Genomic DNA, 20,881 nt, shown 5'->3' on the forward strand with positions numbered 1-20,881 from the left:
CCCAATACAATCTAGTATTTAACTAGAACAGTTACTCGATAGTGAAATCTAGATGCGGTCACCCAACATAATTAACATACATAATCCATATATAATTCACGTAGCACATATCAGATATTGATCATAAATCACTTTCAAATATAAGATTTAAATCACAATATTCACAAGTTATTGTATTTAATATGAATCCGAATCAAAGTATACTATCCTCTCACAATACTCCAGGGTTGTACCAAGATTCCACCTGCTCTCGGCCCCATAAGTGTACATATATTATTACACCCCTTTTCTCTCCATCTTTCCTCTCCTTTTAATTAACCACACAATTTGAATACCCCTGTTTATACCTATTCATCTTTCTGTACCCACACAATGCAAACTTTATATTACCCCCACATACTCTTATTTCACCTCCTATTTTCTCAAACAACCCTTTCCCCCAACTGATTATAACTACTTCCCAGCTCATACCCATACCCATCTCCTGGCCTAAACTAAAGCTTCCTCCAACCACAACTTCACCCCCTTCCGCGTCACCATCACCATTCACAATCTTCACCGAACCCAATCTCAACACCTATGACCCATTACTATCATCACCAGCTCCGTTTTCAAACACGCCTCTGACTCCTTTATTCAGTCCTCTCTTCCGTACAACCTGTAATTATAGTCCATCTCCATCCATGTCCCTTGTCTCACTTCATCATCTACAAGATGGCTGGCTCCGTTCACTCAGCCTCTCCCTCTCGGCGCTGCCTGTGTCTAATCCCGAGCAAACACAGAGCCATCAAAAACTGCACTACAAGGATTTTGCTATCAGACAACACCTCTTAAACAACGGTGAAAAAAAAAACCGTTGTCCGAAATTGACAGACAATGGTGGATTTCTTTGACATGAAAAACTGTTGTCTGATAGGTTCTATAACAACAGTTATAGCTATTTTTTGAAAGTGTTGTTTGTTGGATGTTCTATTACCAAGTTAGACAACCGTTTAAAAATGCACTATTGTAAAATCTCTTTAACCACAACACTTAAAACCCGTTGTTAATAAACTAAGTTTTTGTAGTATGAGACAACAGTTTTGGCCTTTATGTTGTGTAATTCAAACAAGTGTTTATTATAATAGTTGTCTGGTTATTCATCAAACAATGGTTTTTGCATACCATTGTTAAATAGTATTAAATGGAAAGCTCATATAGACAATGGTTATTAGTACTGTTCGGTAAATTTGGTTCAAACAACCAGTCTATAGAACCGTTGTCTGAACACAGTATTTAGAAGACTGTTTTACAGATTTTGAGAGTAACCGTTGTCTATTGAGTAATGGCAATAAAAAAATTTTACCTATACATATCAATGCCCCAAAAAACCAATCCAAAACCATCCAACCATGAAATTTACAAACAATAAATCATCCGACCAATAGACTAGCAATCAAAATTTTCTTCCTCAAATGGACAAGTCAAATTAAATCGGACAATACAACCAAATACCATCATAAATGACAAGTTTAAAATCCACCAAAATCACATTTAACTTATATATTCATCATCATGGTTTCAACTTTTAAATTCTAAGTTTGGCGATAAGAGCATACATGTCCAGTGTTACTCTCTTTAAAATAATACAAAAGCTGCAAAATGCAATCATTATTGCAGCTGTTGCATTATTTTAAAGAGAGTAAATAATGGACATTGCATTCATCCAACAAACTAAATACTGCTGTCAAATTTACAAGTTAATCCATGAATCGAGAAATAAACAAACTAAACCTACTGCCTACACAAAACATAACATGTATGTTGGCAGAGTAGCGTATTACAGTGGAATACAAAGCACCAACTAGGAAAACAAGAATGCGATCAAACAGTGGTATGTGTCCACCCAAATTGGCTCAACTGTTAAAATTTCTTCTTCCTGCTTGATCAACATCATCTCACCTTGATCAACATCATCAGTAAACCCTGCAGGTTCCATCATCATTAAATGACCTAAATTTTCTTGCCCTTAAGTAGTTTCAAATGAGGCTAAAAAATTGGATCATTCACTGAAATAAAAATAAAAATTTAAACATTAACAAATATTAAAGGAACACGGTTCATGACACCATTAATGTATACGTAGTATAATTACTTGAAACCAATTAATACAGGGCAGAGTAATCGTAATGACACATATTAACTGAAAAATTTATAATTCAACAAATAGAATCATTTAAGAAATTAAGAAGAAATTATTGTGGATAAATAGTAATAAAAGGCAAACATGTGTACTCTTCTTCAAATTCAAAACAAATGTAATTTATTACCATCATGAAAGTTGGATCCATTCTTCTTCGTCCCTCATATAACTAGCTTTTTCCTCGTCATGTTCGTCATCATTCGGGAACGTTGGCACATGTAACTCATTCTCAAGTTCTATTTCTACCGATCCATCATTTTCGTCATCACAGTGGTCATAGTAGTTCTTTTCCGGTAATTTCAACACAACAGACCAATTTTTTTCAAGAGGATCCTCAATGTAACATACTTGCTTAACATGTTTACCTAGAACAAAAGGATCATTTATAAAGCCTAATTTATTTAAATTCACTAGTGTAAATCCCATGTTATCTACCTTAACCCCTTTGTTCATATCTACCCAATTACAAAGAAATACAGGAACTCGAAAGTTGTTATAGTCTAACTCCCAGATACCTGTTATAACTCCAAAGTAGGTGTACGAAGTATGTTCAATATTCTTATCCTTACCCTGCACAAGCATTGTATCTGCAACCACACAAACACCACTGCACTGAACTTGCCGTTTATCATCACGCTCCTTCGTGCTATAAGTAACACCATTGATTTTATATCCGCTAAATGTAGGCACAATCTTGTTCGGGCCTTCTGCCATCCACCTTATCTCGTCAGTTATAGTATTGTGTTCATCCAACAATTCTGATTCAATCTGTCCAAAAAAAAATTGTTTAAAACTAATTATTTCATATTACTAGGGAGTGAAATACTATGGTTTCAATTTTATATGGTGTTTCAAAATGTAATTATATAAATTCTTTTGATAAAGTACAAATTTAACTTTAAAGAGATTAATGCAATATAAGCTTATACCATACTACTTGTCAGTGAAACTTTTATTCATAGCTTCAAATGCATATTATGCCACTGCTGCTTTTCATGTTTTGACTAAACTATAGGACTGTTGTATTACTCTATTGAATTAAGCATCAATTTGTGTGTGGACTTTTAAAATAATCCTACTATACTCTATTTAATTGGCCTTGCCCCTGATATAGCCACAACAGGCTTGCTGATATAGCCTTAGCTTTCACAGTTTACATTGTAAATGTTTTTGAATTAAATTTGTTTACCACATAGGAAACAGAAATGTAAAAATAACACACAGGTATAAAGGAAAGTTTGAAAAATGTAAAAATAACACACAGGTATAAGGGAAAGTTTGAAAAATGTAAAAATAACACACAGGAAACAGAAATGAAAGTACAGAGACAACATGTAAAATAACAAGTCTTTTATTAGGGTAAAACTAGAAAATAAAGATTGAGAGAGGTATTTTTCTGCATTCTTCTCTTGTGTGATAATCATTCTCTTTTTAATGTATCAAAAATGTAATCTGCATCCAAGGAAAATTACTAATTACTAATTTGAAATATGTAGAAACTGATAGAGTTCTAGATTTGTTAAATTAGCATCTTTGAGTATGACTAATTATTGTGAGCATATTAATTAGGCCTACATATAATGTTAAAACAAAATAAAAATCATACCTTTTTCCTGAACCATGTGGGGAATGTATCATTTTGCTTATTTTTTAACCAGACTTCATCATTTTCATGGTGTTTGAATCTCGTCATCAAAGATGCCATATGCTCCCTGCCAGTAAAATCCACGGATATTATATATTAATCAAAATGCACAAAATAAGGAAATAGCACACACACATATTTCAATAACTGCTTACTCAAAATATGGCCTTATGTCATTACTGTTTTGCAAAAAACACAAGTGTGCTAGGTGCAAGTCGTGATTGATTGGCTTTATCATAGTTGCACCAGATAAGGGCCTGCCATCATTCTGCTCTTGCCTAGGATTTCGCGGCAATCCAATGGTAGCTTCTTCAAAATTTACCAAACACTCGACGGCCTCTTCGGCAACATATGCCTCGGCAATACATCCTTCAGGATGAGCTGGATTCCGTACATATCCCTTAAACGTCTTCATGTATCTTTCGAAAGGATACATCCAACGTAGGAATATTGGCACGCAAAGCTTAACCTATCTCACGAGATGAATTGAGAGATGGATCATCACATCAAAGAAGGAGGGAGGGAAGTGTTTTTCAAGCTGGCATAATGTTTCCACCAACTGAGATTGGATTTTTTCCAATTTATCTATATCGATGTCTTTACTACAAATTGCCTTGAAGAAGAGACAAAACTTAATAATTGTGCACCTGACTTCTTTTTGCAGTACTGATCGAATGGAAATTGGAAGCAAATGATGCAATATCGTGTGACAATCATGTGATTTCATTCCAACAAGTCGTAATTTTTCCATATTTACCAGATTCTTGATATTTGAACAAAATCCATCCGGTAACTTCATTTTAAGAAAGGATGAGCAAACAGTTTTTTTTTCAGCATGTGATAAGTTCCATGACGCCAACGGCACCTTCTCTTTCTTTCCGGGAGTTTTTGGCCTCAACTCTGTTCTTATTCCCATTTCAGCCATGTCAAGACGGACAGACTCCCGATCTTTTGTCTTTCCCGGAATATTTAGCAAAGTTCCAATCAAAGCTTCACATATATTTTTCTCGATGTGCATCACATCGAGGACATGCCTGACTGGAAAAAACTTCCAATACTCGAGTTGGAAGAATATAGAAACCTTCTTCCATATGGGTCGAGCTTCACCTTTCTTCCATCGAAGTGGGCGTTGTGTCTTACCAAAGACATGACCCCTCAGATGTTGTACTCTTTGAAAAACTTGCTCTCCAGTTAATGGAATAGGAGCACCCTCCTTCTCTATAGTGTTATCAAAAGCTGATTTTTGCTTTCTATACGGATGATGACGGGGCAACCACCTCCGATGCCTCATGACCACCGTCTTGCGGTAATTAACAAGCCTGGTAGCTTTTGTTTGATCAATGCATACAGTACAAGCATTATAACCTTTAACGACGTTTCCCGACAAGTTCCCTAAGGCTGGATAATCACTTATTGTCCATAATAAAATGCCCCTAAGTATGAAAGATTCTTCCTTATATGCGTCGTACACTTGTTTCCCTCGCCACAACTCTTGTAAATCTTCTATAAGTGGTTGAAGGTACACGTCGATATCATTTCCTGATTCAATTGGTCCTGATATCAATAAACAGAGCATAATATATCTTCTCTTCATACAAAGCCAGGGAGGAAGGTTGTAAATTGATAGCAAAACAGGCCAGGTTGAGTGATCAGTACGGTTTCCATGAAAGGGATTGAAACCATCAGCAGATAAAGCTAGTCGAAGGTTCCTGGTCTCTGATGCAAAATCGGGCCAGTTTTGGTCGACATCCTTCCATGTTTTTGAGTCAGCTGGATGCCTCATTTTACCATCCTTTTGTCGCCCAGTGTCATGCCAAGTCATTTCTTTTGCAATGTGCAGTGTACTGAATAAATTTCTTAATCTCGGTATCAACGGAAAATACCATAAAACCTTAGCAGGTACCCCTTCCAGTTCCTCTCCTTTCCGATTCACTTTCCATCTAGAGGCCTTACATATACGACATGTAGTCTCATCCTCATCTCTCTCACCACGGTATAATAAACAATCATTCGGACATGCGTGTATCTTTTCATACCCCATTCCTAATGAACATAAGGTTTTTTTCGCTTCAGTGAAGGAAGAAGGAATATTGTTTCCTTCCGGGAGCATAGACCCGATTAGTAGTAGAACATCAGAGAAGCATGCATCAGACATACCATGCTTCGCTTTCAAATTGTACAACTTAACTAAAGCTTTTAACTTAGTGTAACTCTCACATCCGGGATAAAGTGGCTGATGTTCACCTTTAACATGGTTGATAAAATCTGAATAATCTGAAGAAATATCATCTTCATGGTCCTCAGGTATATCCATTCCTGTGGAAAACTGATTAATAGATTCTGAAGTACTTCCTGTTTCAGTCGGTACAGGACTTTCTACTAAATTTGACTCCCCGTGCCATATCCAACGTGTATAAGTTTGATCGATACCGTATTGAAAAAGATGATGTTTAACTGTTTGAGCTTTCCATGATTTACTATGTGCGCACCTTGTGCAGGGACAGCTAATCTTTTCTTCAGTATACCCATTTCCATATGCAAACAACAATAAATCTTCAACGCCTCTTTGAAACTCTTTTGTTCTTCTATCAGCTCGTAACAATGACCTATCCATCTGATATTAATAAGAAACCAAATTAATGAACAAGTATAAGAAAATTAGAATGACAGTAGAACATCAGCAGTGAAAATGTTAGGAAATGCAGGATGTCCAGGTAGGTTATTACTTGCCAATAGTGAAAATGTGAGTTAAGAGATCGGTGGTGGGTTATGATTATTATTTTAGTGTTGATGTTAATGCAGATAAGGTCTTGTCTTATGTTGACAGGGTCTTTCAGATGCCAGACACGCAATTAAGCCGAGAAAGAAGCCAAATGAGCTAGTGTCCTAAATGAAATTGGAAAAGGCAAACATAACATACCATGTCTTTATGAAGGAATTGGATCAGTGTTAATTATAGCATTAAACTTAATTAGAATGATCTTATAATATATAATCTATATATATTTCTGCCTCATAAACTTCAATTAGGGCCTCACAGACATCAATTAGCATTAACAGGCCTCATAGACATCAATTAGCATTAACAGAATGTTTTACCATAGACTTCTAATAGATAAATTTCTTGCCTCATAGACTTCTGAGAAATTACAAGTTATAGATCACAAGTGCTAAACATTTACTTGTGTCGTGGGAGCTGACTTTTCACGGGGATTACATTTTAAGATACAACACACCCACCCAACAGTCCTCCAATGTACACAAATAACTCATCTCTACACAATTAATACTAGCTAGCATCAAACTATATCACAATACTAATGAAAATATCTAGAAACACAAATTAATCACAAATTAGTCACTACAGAAATCAACTTGGTTTCCTCTAGAGGATAGCAGGACCATTGAAAAAGAACCAAATTAAAGTTCTCCATTACCACCACAAACCAAATTAGGTATAAAGAACCAAACCACTGCAACAAACTTATCAAAATGAATTCATTAAACATTTACCTAAAATGAAGTGTAGATGGTGGCCTTGATGAAACAATTAGCTGATGAAACAATTAGCTGATGAAACAATTAACAGAGAAAAGATGAAAGAAAGAGAAGCGCTGAGGAGAAAAAGAAGAAAGTAAGGGATAAGAGAAAGAAAATAACGACCTAACTGTTAGAGCCCAATAATTGTGTTCGACTAATCTGTGTGATACTGTGATTATAATTAAATTAATAAATATTGTTAACAAATTATATCTTCTTTCTATTTCTTTTATTAAAATGTCACCGAAAATAATTTTTAAAAAATCCGAGAATTTTTTCTAGTTAATAAAATCGCCTTCCCCAACATCTGTACGGTTGGATCGTCCAAAAAACATTTTAAAAAAAATCGTTCTTCTAATCTACAACGTATCTCAGTTTAGGGGTTAGCACTTTCGCTTCATTTTCCTTATAAAGTCACGGAAGATAATTTTTAAAAAATCCGAGAATTTTTTGTAGTTAATAAAATCGTCTTCCTTCGACATCTGTACGGTTGGATCGTCCAAAAAACATTTAAAAAAAATCATTCTGCTAATCTGCAACGTATCTCAGGTTAGGGGTTAGCACTTTCGCTTCATTTTCCTTATAAAGTCACGGAAGATAATATTTAAAAATTCCGAGAATTTTTTCTAGTTAATAAAATCGCCTTCCTTCAACATCCGTACGGTTGGATCGTCCAAAAAACATTTTAAAAAAATCGTTCTGCTAATATGCAACGTATCTCAGTTTAGGGGTTAGCACTTTTGCTTCATTTTCCTTATAAAGTCACGGAAGATAATATTTAAAAATTCCGAGAATTTTTTCTAGTTAATAAAATCGCCTTCCTTCGACATCCGTACGGTTGGATCGTCCAAAAAACATTTTAAAAAAATCGTTCTGCTAATATGCAACGTATCTCAGTTTAGGGGTTAGCACTTTCGCTTCATTTTCCTTATAAAGTCGCGGAAGATAATATTTAAAAATTCCGAGAATTTTTTATAGTTAATAAAATCGCCTTCCCTCGACATCCGTACGGTTGGATCGTCCAAAAAAACATTTTAATAATAATAATATGTTTTAAGGCTATGGTACACCGTAAATGGAAAAAGACAAATATTAGATAATACAAATAATTCTGGTGGTTAGATCTAAACAACTCTAGCATCTGGGCCGTTGCTTCGAAATGAAAATATTTTCAGTTTCCCTCCCCTTTTATTTTGTTCTCCCCCCCATTTACTCTTTTAGTCTCCCGACAGTTTCACAAAACCCATTTCTCACATTTTTCCACTCAGCTCTCATCTCACCGGCGATTTCGCTCATCTCAAACCCATTTCTTCGGTGATTTCACTCAGCTCAAACCCATTTAAGCTCATCCATATTATCAAAACAACCCATTTTAAAATAGTTCGATTGATTTGGAAACCTTGACATCAATTTTTAGGGTTTTGTTATTTGGGGATTTTTTTAAAATTTTTAGGCCCTTAATTTGCTTTAGCATGTGATGATGTTTGTTATAGGCCCTTAATTTGTTTTTTAAATTTGTTCGATTAATTGTTTGTTTGTATTATGTGTTTACTTTGCATGCATTTGTGTTGGTAGAAAGTTTTGATGTATTTGTGTTTGTTTGTTTGCACTGATATAGAGTTTGCATGTTTTAAGTGAAGGCAGAGATATTGCATGTTTTAAGTGAAGGCAGAGATGCATTTGTTTGCACTGAAAAAGACTGATAATATGAAAAAGGCAGATGATGTTTGTTTGCATGTTTGTACTGATAATATGTAGTGATTTTATACTAATAATATGTTGAGTATGAAAAAGGCCGATGATGCTTTTCACTTTTTATGCTTTTGAGTAATTGTTTTATTTTGAAGCATTTATATCAAGTTATATATGCATCAATTTTTAATTAGATTGCATTATGTTTACGTCATTCATTCTATGGTTAATAAATATTAAGTGTACTAATACTTTTTTGTTTGTTGTGTAGATTATGGCCGGTCCAAAGAAAAAGGGAAAGTCGAAGATGAATGAGTCAAAAAAGACAGAAGCAAAGAAAACAGAGTCGAAGAGCACAGAGTTTAAGAAGACCACTCGATCATCACCCCATCCAACTACCATGAATGTCATTAGGGCATTAAGAAAGACAAGGTCCTTAAACAACGAGACCCCCACTCCGTCGAGTTCTTACCCAGAATCTGTAAAGAGGAAGCCCATATCTGAAAACTTACGAAAGGAGATTTCCAAGAAAAGAAAAAGAGAAAAAGCTGTTAGCACTAGTGACAACAGTCAAGGACTAAAGCTACTCACGCGAGGCAGTGTGACGATGCACCGAATTCTAAGACGCAAGATGTTGGGGGTCAAGCTTAACGTGTCTTTTAATGCAAAAGGAGAGCCATATGGTAAAGCGGCGGGAGAGATGCAGTCATATATAGGAGTTCTGGCAAGAACTAAACCCCCAATCTGGCATGATTCTTGGAAATCTGTTCCTCAAGACACAAAGACAAAGATTTGGGACTGAGTGCTGGTAAAAAATTATAATGATCTAGTTCATTTACTTTCTTATTATCTATGCATTTAATTACTTGCATTTTTTAACTATACTTGTGTTGCTTATGGATGTAGATGGCTTTCACTATACCTCCGTCAGCCAAGAAGATGGTTTTAAGATCCGCGTGTCAAAAATGGAGGGAGTTCAAATGCCGGCTGACCACACATTATATTCTTCCTTATCTAGATCAACCAGAATTGTTGGCATATCCTCCTGCAGACTATTCTTTTATAGAGAAATCCCACTGGGACATATTTGTTGCTGATCGCACGTCGAAGGAATTTATGGTATGCTTCTAGTTACCTTTGTTCACATACAGTTTGTACTTTTACTAATAATATTATATAACCTCATCGGTCTTTTTTATGAAGAAAATTCATGATGACCAAGTTGAAAAAAGGATGCTGAGTTTATATCCACATCGAATGTCTCGAAAAGGTTATGCTAACCTCGAGAATGAATGGGTTAGTGATAATAAAACAAGTAAATTTTGGTTCCATACTAATTTTCCTAACATGCTTATATTATTACTAATGTGATGTTCTATATCTTATGCAGTTTGAATCTCATCCAGAAGCGGAGGAGGTAGATCGATCAGATACCTGGCTCGAGGCAAGGAAGGACAAAAAAGGAAATTTTATAAACGATGCAGTTGTAAAAAAAGCTGAGGAAATTGTAAGTTATTGATAGATATTAAATTCAATTAAATATCTTGACTAGGCCTTTTTTTTAAAATACTGCTTAAAAGCAACTACAATTATTTTAAAAAATCTTTAACATTGAATAATGAAATATGTGACTAATTAAAAATTCAATTAATAAATAAAGAATATCTATTTCAACCTTTAGAAACTATCTCCTTGTACAAAAAATAAAAGTCAAGTGAAAATTGAAATTAGAAAATTCAGAAATTGGAACATATTTGTTGTATTTGGCAATTAGGCTAATTAGCAATATGAACACTTGACTAGTATTATTACAGCACAACCTTTGTAGATTCTTGGAAACTATCACATGATAGATGATTCATTGTAAGCATAGCCAAGCCTAGGGATCCCCATCTCATTTCATTACAAATCACCATTTTAAACTTCTCATTCTTTCTGGTATGTCTCTTCTTCAATATTACCTTGTTTTCTGGTTGTAAGTTATAAATATAAGCTTGTTACATACATAAACAAATTAGATTTTTTAAATGGGAATTGCTAAGCTTAAGAAAATGCTACTCTTAATTTTGTAGGAAAAGTTAAAGGAGGATGTTAAAGAAGGGAAAGTCGTAGTAGAAGGTGTTAACGATATTTTAACCATGGCCCTTGGTAAGCCTGAGCATGGAGGCAGAGTACGTGGTCAAGGAACCCACGTGAAGCAGTCGGTTTACTTTGATCTTCCAAGGCAAAAGAAAGCAAGAACAATGGATGAACGTATACAGGAGGGAGTTCAAAAATTTATGGCAGTGGAGACTCCAAGGATAATCAAAGAGAGAGATGCATTTTGGGCGGCAGAAATTCAAAAGATTAGAGCAGAATTATCATTGACTAGGGGTGGATGTCATGATAGTCCAAAACCCACTTTGCAGCAAGCAAGTTGTCACTCCAACGGTGCCGTTGTTAGGGATGTAGGTGTCAGTGATCCCAATACACCTGAAACTGCAAAAAAGATTTTTTCTACCGAAGAAGACAGAGCTGTTAACAAAGTTAAAATGATTGATACTATATTTGTTGATTTTGGGGAAGAGTTTCAAAATAATAACAAGGTGGCTAGTGAGGATGATTACATGGTGGCTGATCAGGATGATAAGAAGGTGGGTGGTGATGATGATAAGAAAGTGGATGGTGAGGATGATAAGAAGGTTGCTGTTATGGATGATAATGGTGTGCATGTCGTTGAAAAAAATGAATTTGAGAAAGTGAAAGTGGATGGTTCAGGTAGTTCTGACTGCAAATTGGCCATAGGATCATTGAGCAACATTGTTGCTTTTGCAAAGATGCATGAAGTCCATGTTCTTGATGGACGTGAACAGACTATCCATGGAGTCAAACTTGGAGAAGCAAATGCAAGAGTGTCAATCACTCAAGTCATTCAAGGCAACGCAAAGATTCCCTTCCCCATTGGTGATGAAATTGTTTCTGTACAAGAAGCCATGGGAACTTTTATTGCGTGGCCAAAAGACCTCATAACTGTGGGAAACAATAGCCTTAACCAGGTTTTTTCTGCTCCAAAGGTCAGAAAGGTTTTTGCATTATGTTTAGTAGAAGTATGTGTTTATTTGTATCTTTATTTCTTAGTCTTTTGACATGCATTTTTTAGAGAGCCAAGAAAGGTCTTGCCAAGAAAATAAAGAAGTCAAGCAAGTTAATTGATGAATATGTTGAACCAGAGCTTGTTGTGGACATGGGTCCAAATTATCCATCTGCATTGAATCGCTTGTGGACATGGGCAAAAGATTCGTTGAGTGATGGCCGGACTATTTCTTTTCAGTTGAGCAAAGAAGCATTTGGCTTGACAAGAAAGCAGAGCATATTCTTATCAGACATACATGCAGTCTGCTCTGGAGGTGAAATGGCAGGGTCTGTAATCTGCCTTTACATTCAGTAAGTTTCCTTGTAAACAATTTTTTTTTTAATTTTTCGTGGATTGTCCTACAATTAAAATGTGAATCTTTACTCACTATTGCTTAATAATGTATGTAGCTTTTTAAATGACTACGTGAAAAAGAATAAGATGTCGAGCATGATAAGCTTCGTTGATCTGTGTACGATTGGTGCCACTGGATGCGGTACTGCAACGCAGAGGTCGCATGCACTAGCTGCACGTTTTAAGGGTGCGAGAAAAGGGGAACACTTTCTCATGCCTTACAATGATGTGTGAGTATTACACTACTGCTTTACTATTATTTTAGTATTAAAGATGATCATATGTCTTACCATTTTAAGTAAATTTTTTACGAGAATTTAAGTTAGAATTTAAATGCAAGAGTTAATTTTTGAGTTTAAACCTGATAATATTTCTTTTAAAATGTAAGTTGAATTTTTTACCGTAATTTAGGTTCTAAATTTTAATAGAAGGGTGAATATGGTTTCATCACGTTTTCAGACAATTTGCTAGAATTTTTAATAATAACTGCAGGTTTCATTTTTTAAGTTGATTGGTTACGATAATTTAAGATTTAACTTAAATAAAATATTTGAATTTAAGATTCTAGCTTAATGATAACATGCCTTACTAAAGTTGAATTTTAGATATTCAACTTAATCGCACATGTAGTATATTAATTGAACATGAAAGTTTGATATACAAATTTTAAGACGAGAGAATATTTATTATATCATTTAAAAACCATTAATATCTCTTGCAATTTCTGAGTTGAATTTTTACGAAAATTTTAACTTTTATATTTTAATACAATTGTTAATTGCAAGTTGTTGCAATGAGTGTCATAATTTGTGACAATTTACTGATTTGTTGATTTTAAGAAATTTACTGCTTTGTTTTTATTTTAGTAATAATGATATGTTTTGATAGGAACCACTGGACGTTGTCTGTGGTAAATCCGGATGCAGAGATAGTCTACTACATGGACCCTCTTAAACGTCGAATTGCAAATGGTGAATGGGTTGATGTTGTCGACAAGTAAGTCCCCCTATAGTATTCAGTCTTCACTTGTAAAGCTTGTCACACCAAACTTTATGGTGTTATGTGTATTTAATGATATATATATATATATATATATATATATATATATATATATATATTATTTTCATTACAGTGCCATTAAGTTGTACAAGGAGGATCTGAATAAGGTTGTCAAGAAGAAAATATTATGGGAGAACATGGCGGTACAGTTTCATTCTCATCATGTTTCATTTATGCCGTATATGAAATTGTAACTAAAATTTTGTTACAATTTTCAGGGAGTTCCCGTGCAGACCGGGACCAAGGATTGTGGGCTGTTTGTTATGCGATACATGAAAGAAATTGTTCATGATAAGGAGCTTGAGTTTGTTACTAAGGTGAGAACTTTAATTTCTTTGAATTTTCTGACCAAATATGTATTTACTCTTGTATCATAAATTATGTGACTTAACAAAAAAAATTCATGCTTTTTCAGTGGATGCGTCGGTCGAAGTTAGTTTATACCGCTGATGAAATCAACGAGATCCGGATTGATTTTGCAAAGTACTTTATGAAACGCCATGCCACTTAGGTTTTAGATCAGTTTCTTTGCTTTTGAACTATTCGCTTTTGAACTATTCAGGGAAGTGCAACTTTAAGTTTATGTAGTTGGTGAATTGTTATGTAAATTTGGATGTGGCTACTTGATGTTGGTTTGAATGCCTGAATATTTGGTTTGTTGAACTTGTAGTTTAAGTATGATGAATCTTGAACGCCATATAGTTTATGGTCGTTGTTTTTATTTTAGTTGGTTTGGTTGCGTAATTGATGGATAAAAAAATTGCTAATTTGTGGTTTGACTTGTTTATAGATTTGTTTTATTTCCAGTCAGGTGGATTTGTGAATGGATTGAATTTAGTTTTAGGTTTGTGCAGGTGGTATGTATGAGATATTAATTCAATTTGTAAAAAAATTACAGATTCACAGATAATGGTCTTTAAGAGAAAAAAGAGCCATTGTACCATATTCATTCAAACAACAAGTTACCTAAAATATCGCAAAAATAACCATTGCGTGATGTTATATAATCAAATGGGTACCTAATTGAAACCATTGTGTCAATAACATTTCAATAACTGATGGAACTGAAATAGTGTTGTGTGAAAACCGAAATCACAATTTGACTCCAACACACACAATTGTGTGAAGAGCTTTAAGATAACAGTGAACAAAAATTAGATATTAAAACCATTGTCTAAACAAACTAGAAAAAAGTTTTTATTTTAAAACAGTTGTTGTTAAGTTTTCAGACAATAGGTAATTACAATTACCATTGTCTGAAACAGACATACAACACAGTTTGGAAAATATTTGATACATTAACTCAACACAAATTCCCCGTTCTCTATACCTCTGGAAACGGTTGTGTAATATTTCTTTCAACAATGGTTCTCACATTGTAGTGTTGTCTCTTTAACATTCTAACAAGTATTCATATCTGTTGTGTGCTAACTTATTCTAACAATGGTTAAAAAATGCGTTGTCTGATATACTATCAGACGAGTACTGGATAGTCAACGGGAAATTCTGAGGTCAGACAACGGTGAAAAACTGTTGTCTGATAGCAAAATCCTTGTAGTGCTGCCACGCTATTCATTCCGTTTCCACCAGAAAACAACTCTCACACCTCACTGTAATAGCCTACTTCCGACGTCACCTCTTTCAGACTCCAAACCCAGCGACTTCAAACAGCCAACCCCGTGCAACGACGGTCGGCAACAACACACAAGGTATACACAAGCAGGAGACATCACAAGTATGCACAAACAGTAATACATATAATTACTAGTGAATTAAAAAGTAACAAACTCAATTACCCTTAATTGATAAACCCTAATACCACCGCCTTACCTTCTCTCGAGAACACTGCAGGATGTATGTATTATTGTTCTTACTGTGTAAAAAGGTTAAAGAAATCAGTTTATATTAACAGAACTTAAGGCCTCGATTACTACAACAAAAGCTATTTAAGCTTCAAAAATCATTTCAGGGGCTCGAAAATATTCTCAAAACTAAAATAAACCTTATCTAATTTACGTAAAATTCTAGATCGCTTATAAAAATAAAAAGGAGCCTTCTTTTTTTTTCTTAAAAAAAGAAAACAATAAATCAATTTTTTTTTATAAATAAATGCTTGAATAATCGTGTTAATCACAAAATTAAAAGAGTCATCATGTAATTGCACAAACTTTATTTATTTTTATTAAATAGAAAAAAAATTCCCGAGTATTACATCCTTCCCCCCTTAAAAGGATTCTGTCCTCAGAATCAACTAAGTAAATAGATAAGGGTAGTTCTCAAACATTTCATTTTCAAGTTCCCATGTTGATTCTTCAACTAGGGGATTCCTCCATAATACCCTAACCATAGGTATGGATTTGTTTCTAAGAACTCTATCCTTTTTATCCAGAATCTGCACTGGCTGCTCGACATAAGTCATATCAGGCTGGATCTCTATTGGCTCATACTCGATAACACAACTAGAATCAGGATTAAACTTCTTAAGCATAGACACATGAAATACGTTATGAATATTTTGCATATTAGGGGGTAAAGCTAGTTCGTATGCTACTTTCCCAACTTGCTTTAGGATTTCAAATGGACCCACATATCGAGGACTGAGTTTTCTTTTCTTGCCAAATCTGGTGAGTCCTTTCCACGGGGATACTTTCAATAACACTGGTTCTCCCACTTCAAAACTGATGTCCTTACGTAATGGATCTGCGTATCTACGCTGGCGATCTTGAGCGGCTTTCAATCTTTTCTGGATGATCTCTATGGCTTCCTTGGTTTGTTGTACCAGTTCTGGGCCTAGTATCTTTCGTTCCCCAACTTCTTCCCAATATAATGGTGATCTGCATTTTCGTCCGTACAGAGCTTCATAAGGTGGCATCCCGATACTCCCGTGATAGCTATTATTGTAAGAAAATTCCACTAGTGGCAAATGTTCATCCCAACTTCCTTTAAAATCAATAGCGCATACTCGTAGCATATCCTCAATGGTTTGAATAGTTCTTTCACTTTGTCCATCGGTTTGGGGATGATACGCGGTACTCATATTTAGCTTAGTTCCTAGACATTCCTGAAATTGTCTCCAAAATCTTGAATTAAAACGAGGATCTCTATCTGATACAATAGATACTGGAACTCCATGTCTGACAACTATTTCCTTTAGATATAATTGAACCAGCTTTTCTAAAGAGAACTTTTCATTAATTGGAAGGAAATGCGCTGACTTAGTCAATCTATCTATAACTACCCAGATGGCATCATGGTTGGAGTTTGTCTTGGGCAACCCTACTACGAAATCCATAGCTAGGTTTTCCCACTTCCATTCTGGAATCTCTAAGGGTTGTAGTAGTCCACTTGGTCTCTGATGTTCTGCTTTAACTTTTTGACAAGTGAAACATTTACTAACCCACTCTATAATATTATTCTTCATATTTGGCCACCAGAAATTTTCTTTTAGATCTCTATACATCTTGGTGCTTCCAGGGTGAATGGAATACCTACCACTGTGTGCTTCTTGCAGTATGTCTCTTTTTAATTCCATAACATTTGGAATCCATATTCTAGAAGAGAATCTTAATATTCCTTTATCATCCTTGTGAGTACTCAGCTCCTCTCCGGTAAGATTATCAGCTTCTTGTTTTATCACTTCTTCTTGACACTTCTAATCTTTTCTAATAGTTCTGGTTGAAATGTCATGCTATAAATCCGAGCATCTACTAAATCCGTATAAAATACTTCAATTTCTAATTTCTCAAATTCTTTGATGAGCTCTTCTGATGAAATCACCATATTCAATCTTTCTCTCCTACTAAGCGCATATGCTACCACATTCGCTTTTCCAGGATGATAGTTAATCGTGCAGTCGTAATCTTTAATTAATTCCAACCACCTCCCACTACTAGAAAAATGACATTAGACATCGCACTTTAGACATCGGTTAGAAATACCCCTGATGTTAAAAGTATATCTTACATCAAATAAATCAAAAACGATGTCTATTAACAATCTAAACATCAGTTATTGTTAAAAATGATGTCTTATTCCCAGTTTCAAAAAATGAAAAACAACCCGCTCATTATTCCCCCTTATTACAGATATATTCCTCCTTAACCAAATTTTATTTCCCACCTTCACCAAAATCTTATTTCCCCTCTTTCTTTCTTTTCTTCTCGGCTATGTCTCTCGAGTCTCGACTGACGACTTTCTCGACCCTCTCTCTCTTTTTCGACTCTCTCGACTCTCTCTTCTCCCACCTCTACTCTCCCTATCTCGTCTATCTGGTCTCTCTCACACCATCGATCTTGCTCCGACATTCATATAGTAGTTAGGGTTCAATTGGGTAAACCCTAATTTGTTTCTATTGGAGACACAACTCGAAGAAATTAGCAACTTGAAGCAATTAGTAGATTGAAACTCAGCTCTGAGAAACGCAACCTGCAAATTATAAGTTCGATTGGGTTTAAGGGTTTGATTGGTTCAATTGGGTTTTAGGGTTCTTTTCCGAGTCTCCATCTTCTTTTTCAAGGTATCTTACTTTCTTATAAAAAAGTTCAATTAGTTTTGTGGTTCTTGTTCTTTACTTTTATTCAATCATAGTTCTACATCTACTAATTAGATGTGTCTACCTGAGTCCTGTCTTGTATACATATGCAGGGAACCAAATCAGAGATGCCATGGTCATTGCAGTATATTTTTTTTTGTCTTGTTCACCTTGCTGTTTACGGAATCTTTCGAGTAACAACACTGAACTATAAGTCTCTTTAAAGTTGAATGTTAAGTGATAGATTTGACTATGATATGTTTCCATCGTGTTAGTACTAAGTTGAATAGCAAAGACTCTTTACATTTTTGTATCAGTTTATTATAGTCTCTACTAATTTGTCAATTATTATGTTTATGTTTTTGGCAGTAATATGTTTATGGCTGGGTCAAGAAAGTACTCTGTTTGTTTATATCAGAGGCTCACAGAACTAGATGGATTTGTTCTCTCATTCGACCCAAAACCCATCCCGGTCTGTCCTAATATTCTGCTCCTGCTATTAGTTTCAGGCTTTCAGCTTCCTAGTACAATTTATATATGTTTTTATATTTGTGCGCGGTCTAATATTTCATGACAACAGTTTTAAAAAACAATGAGCTGCAGTAAATTAATTAAATACTCACACGTCCAATATTTATGTTCATAGGACTTTGGATGATAGCATAGCGTTTTTTTTTTCATTTAACAATTCTATGACATAAATCTGTCGGGATTTATTAGGAACTGACATGAATTGTTGATGACTATTTATCGACTTTAATGCAGCACCTTCTTTTTTCTTTCACTCATCCCGTGATTCTACAGTGGAACTTAATTTCTTTTAGTTGTAACTTGATTTAGATGTGAAAATATCCAGACTGTAAGCTAAGTAATTTTAATAAAAATAGATTATAAAAGATTTTGATTGGAATAACTCGATATTAGTTTTATAAATCTCAGGGTGTCTTGGACAGGGGAGCTACTTCTATTTTCCGTCCCCTGCATTCTAGTTCCTTTTTCCCCATCCGCTTGAGATTTTATGGTGCTAGTCGGTGACTGGTTCAAGCAAAATCACATTGTGAGTTACCTTTCTTGTTAAGCTCTGTATATTGGTTAGACTTTGTGATATATGCTTAACTTTATTGTTCTTTTCTTTCTTTTAGGAGTGCTTATATTATTGACTTCTGTAGGATTTGAAATCAATTTTGGACAGTGGAATAATCTTCCCTTTCCAGATGGAATTGTTATTAAAGGACTGTCAGCAAACTCGTAAACTTTTACCATTGATCAAGGTGATTTGAGCTTGACATATCCAAAAAAAAAAGTTGCTAGTTTTTTTTTGTAAAGTTAAAGCACATTTCTAATGTGATTCACGGATTTGTGATTCTCGAAACTCATTGGCAGGTAAAACTTATAGGTTCCGGATATCAAATGTGGGCCTTACTACCAACCAAGCACGTTCAATCAGGTACGGACCTGCCCAGCTACATATTGCCTTGCAGATTGTTGCTATAATTTTATTCATCTAGTAATGCAAAGTGCAAAACGAGCAATAATGTGTATTTGTGTGTATGTGCACGTCCATGCGGCTGAGCTCTGCGCTGATCTGCACGTTGAATATGCCTTGTTTAATTTTAATATGAAAAATGCAGACTTGGCTCTTTGTTTAGTCTCAAACTAGCAAACAGTTCTCTGAGACCTCTTTCTCTAACCTGGCTCTTTGTTGAGTGCACCTTCTATTGTAGTGTGGTTATTCTTCTCCTACTCAAGCTGCTGATGAAGTACCTATAGTGTCAAATGATATGATGCCTTCTGATTTACTTCATGCAGTTGCAAGTCAGGTTTTCTGGATTCCAAAAAGTTAAATGATTATCCTCTTTTACTATTTCATTAAGATATAAGCATGATTTATATATGAGAGCTTGTGATTTGACATGGCATAACAACTTCTCTACAGGCTCTGCTAAGGAGGCAGAGTTTCCAAAGAGAAGAGTCTCCTACTATGTGCTGCAAGCTAGAGACATTTGCTAGAGTTTACAAGCTAGGCCAAAAATTTTGGCAGTATAATTTGATGGATTAATGGATAATGTAATTTTGTGTTTAATCTGCATTGGTTGTGTTGATATCAATGTAGTTTTGATATTGTATGGTTTGGATTATGTAGTTGGTTTCAATATTTGATGAATGAGATAATGTATTTGACTGCTTGAATGCATGTTTATATTTTGGTTTTCAGTTTTGATATATTGCTCTTCAGTTTTGGTATATTGGTTTTGGTAATATCAGTGTTTTGGTTTTGGTATTTTGGCGGATTACAAAGCAGGTGATTCATGGCTAAAATTTAAATCAGAAAACAAAAGAACTGATGTCTAACAGGACAACAGACATCGGTCATCTTAAAAGAAACTGAGGTCTAACTCGGTAAAACAAATTAGGCACTAAAAAGAAATGATGTGAAAGAGTCATATAGACATCATAAATTATAAAGAACTGATGTCATAACATGGAAAGCACATCATGTTCACTAATGCATCGATGTTAAAGCTATAAAAGAACATCAGTACCTCCAACAAACTGATGTTAAATGGACAAGTGGACATCGGGGTTTTTAAAATAACCGATGTCCATGCCTTATTTTCTTTCACATGTCATACATTTAAGATGATATAAATAGCATATCAAAGCTATATTCAAATGATAATCATGGTAATTTATGGTGATTTTGATGCAAAGACATCGGGTTTTTATAAGGAATCGATGTCTAAGATGCTCGCAGACATCGGCTAA

General features: G+C 34.8%; 3 protein-coding genes across 19 annotated transcripts; 2 read left to right on the plus strand and 1 right to left on the minus strand.

The window, feature by feature from the left end:
- Positions 1-1,526: 1,526 nt before the first annotated feature.
- Positions 1,527-7,752, minus strand: LOC108203515 (uncharacterized). 9 transcript variants are annotated; one of them, XR_010288632.1, is made up of 6 exons: positions 7,341-7,752; positions 3,983-6,441; positions 3,789-3,894; positions 2,752-2,950; positions 2,310-2,547; positions 1,527-1,965 (listed from the first exon to the last, which is right to left on the minus strand). XR_010288632.1 is itself a non-coding variant. In XM_064086530.1 (5 exons), the coding sequence occupies exons 2-4, from the start codon at positions 6,439-6,441 to the stop codon at positions 2,312-2,314; spliced, it is 870 nt and encodes a 289-aa protein (XP_063942600.1). In that variant the 5' UTR covers positions 7,341-7,752; the 3' UTR covers positions 1,527-1,965; positions 2,310-2,311. The 9 variants fall into 9 exon arrangements, 5 of the variants coding, with proteins under 5 accessions (XP_063942600.1, XP_063942601.1, XP_063942602.1 ...); XR_010288633.1 differs by lacking the exon at positions 2,310-2,547; XR_010288630.1 differs by having other exon boundaries at positions 2,310-2,950.
- Positions 7,753-9,334: 1,582 nt separating this feature from the next.
- On the plus strand, positions 9,335-14,328 carry LOC108203516 (uncharacterized). Its single transcript, XM_017372489.2, has 11 exons — positions 9,335-9,867; positions 9,966-10,178; positions 10,263-10,355; positions 10,450-10,566; positions 11,132-12,112; positions 12,199-12,482; positions 12,582-12,755; positions 13,414-13,521; positions 13,658-13,727; positions 13,803-13,901; positions 14,000-14,328. Exons 2-11 carry the CDS (start codon positions 9,966-9,968, stop codon positions 14,093-14,095), a joined length of 2,235 nt encoding a protein of 744 aa, XP_017227978.2. The 5' UTR covers positions 9,335-9,867; the 3' UTR covers positions 14,096-14,328.
- Positions 14,329-17,478: 3,150 nt separating this feature from the next.
- Positions 17,479-20,279, plus strand: LOC108203531 (uncharacterized). 9 transcript variants are annotated; one of them, XR_010288636.1, is made up of 7 exons: positions 17,479-18,100; positions 18,229-18,309; positions 18,485-18,587; positions 19,055-19,172; positions 19,285-19,386; positions 19,499-19,935; positions 20,052-20,279. XR_010288636.1 is itself a non-coding variant. In XM_064086535.1 (5 exons), exons 1-5 carry the CDS (start codon positions 18,191-18,193, stop codon positions 19,773-19,775), a joined length of 417 nt encoding a protein of 138 aa, XP_063942605.1. In that variant the 5' UTR covers positions 18,108-18,190; the 3' UTR covers positions 19,776-20,279. The 9 variants fall into 9 exon arrangements, 2 of the variants coding, with proteins under 2 accessions (XP_063942605.1, XP_063942604.1); XR_010288638.1 differs by having other exon boundaries at positions 19,499-19,930; XR_001803407.2 differs by having other exon boundaries at positions 19,258-19,386; positions 19,499-20,279.
- Positions 20,280-20,881: the final 602 nt, after the last annotated feature.

The sequence above is a fragment of the Daucus carota genome, chromosome 2 (assembly GCF_001625215.2).
Source record: "Daucus carota subsp. sativus chromosome 2, DH1 v3.0, whole genome shotgun sequence".
In the NCBI taxonomy this organism is placed as follows: Eukaryota; Viridiplantae; Streptophyta; class Magnoliopsida; order Apiales; family Apiaceae; genus Daucus; species Daucus carota.

What these genes read in the sequence shown, in the direction of transcription:
- LOC108203515 (XM_064086528.1), bottom strand. Translation starts at nt 4,263, where the DNA reads ATGTATCCTTTCGAAAGATACATGAAGACGTTTAAGGGATATGTACGG. An exon ending in GACATAAGGCCATATTTTGA is followed by an intron (nt 3,895 to 3,982) that starts GTAAGCAGTTAT and finishes TTTTACTGGCAG; the next exon opens with GGAGCATATGGCATCTTTGA. An exon ending in CCACATGGTTCAGGAAAAAG is followed by an intron (nt 2,951 to 3,788) that starts GTATGATTTTTA and finishes TTTTTTGGACAG; the next exon opens with ATTGAATCAGAATTGTTGGA.
- LOC108203516 (XM_017372489.2), top strand. Translation starts at nt 9,966, where the DNA reads ATGGCTTTCACTATACCTCCGTCAGCCAAGAAGATGGTTTTAAGATCC. An exon ending in CTAACCTCGAGAATGAATGG is followed by an intron (nt 10,356 to 10,449) that starts GTTAGTGATAAT and finishes TATCTTATGCAG; the next exon opens with TTTGAATCTCATCCAGAAGC. An exon ending in TATTATGGGAGAACATGGCG is followed by an intron (nt 13,728 to 13,802) that starts GTACAGTTTCAT and finishes TACAATTTTCAG; the next exon opens with GGAGTTCCCGTGCAGACCGG.
- LOC108203531 (XM_064086534.1), top strand. Translation starts at nt 18,191, where the DNA reads ATGTGTCTACCTGAGTCCTGTCTTGTATACATATGCAGGGAACCAAAT. An exon ending in CTGTTTACGGAATCTTTCGA is followed by an intron (nt 18,310 to 18,484) that starts GTAACAACACTG and finishes TGTTTTTGGCAG; the next exon opens with TAATATGTTTATGGCTGGGT. An exon ending in TCGACCCAAAACCCATCCCG is followed by an intron (nt 18,588 to 19,284) that starts GTCTGTCCTAAT and finishes TGACTTCTGTAG; the next exon opens with GATTTGAAATCAATTTTGGA.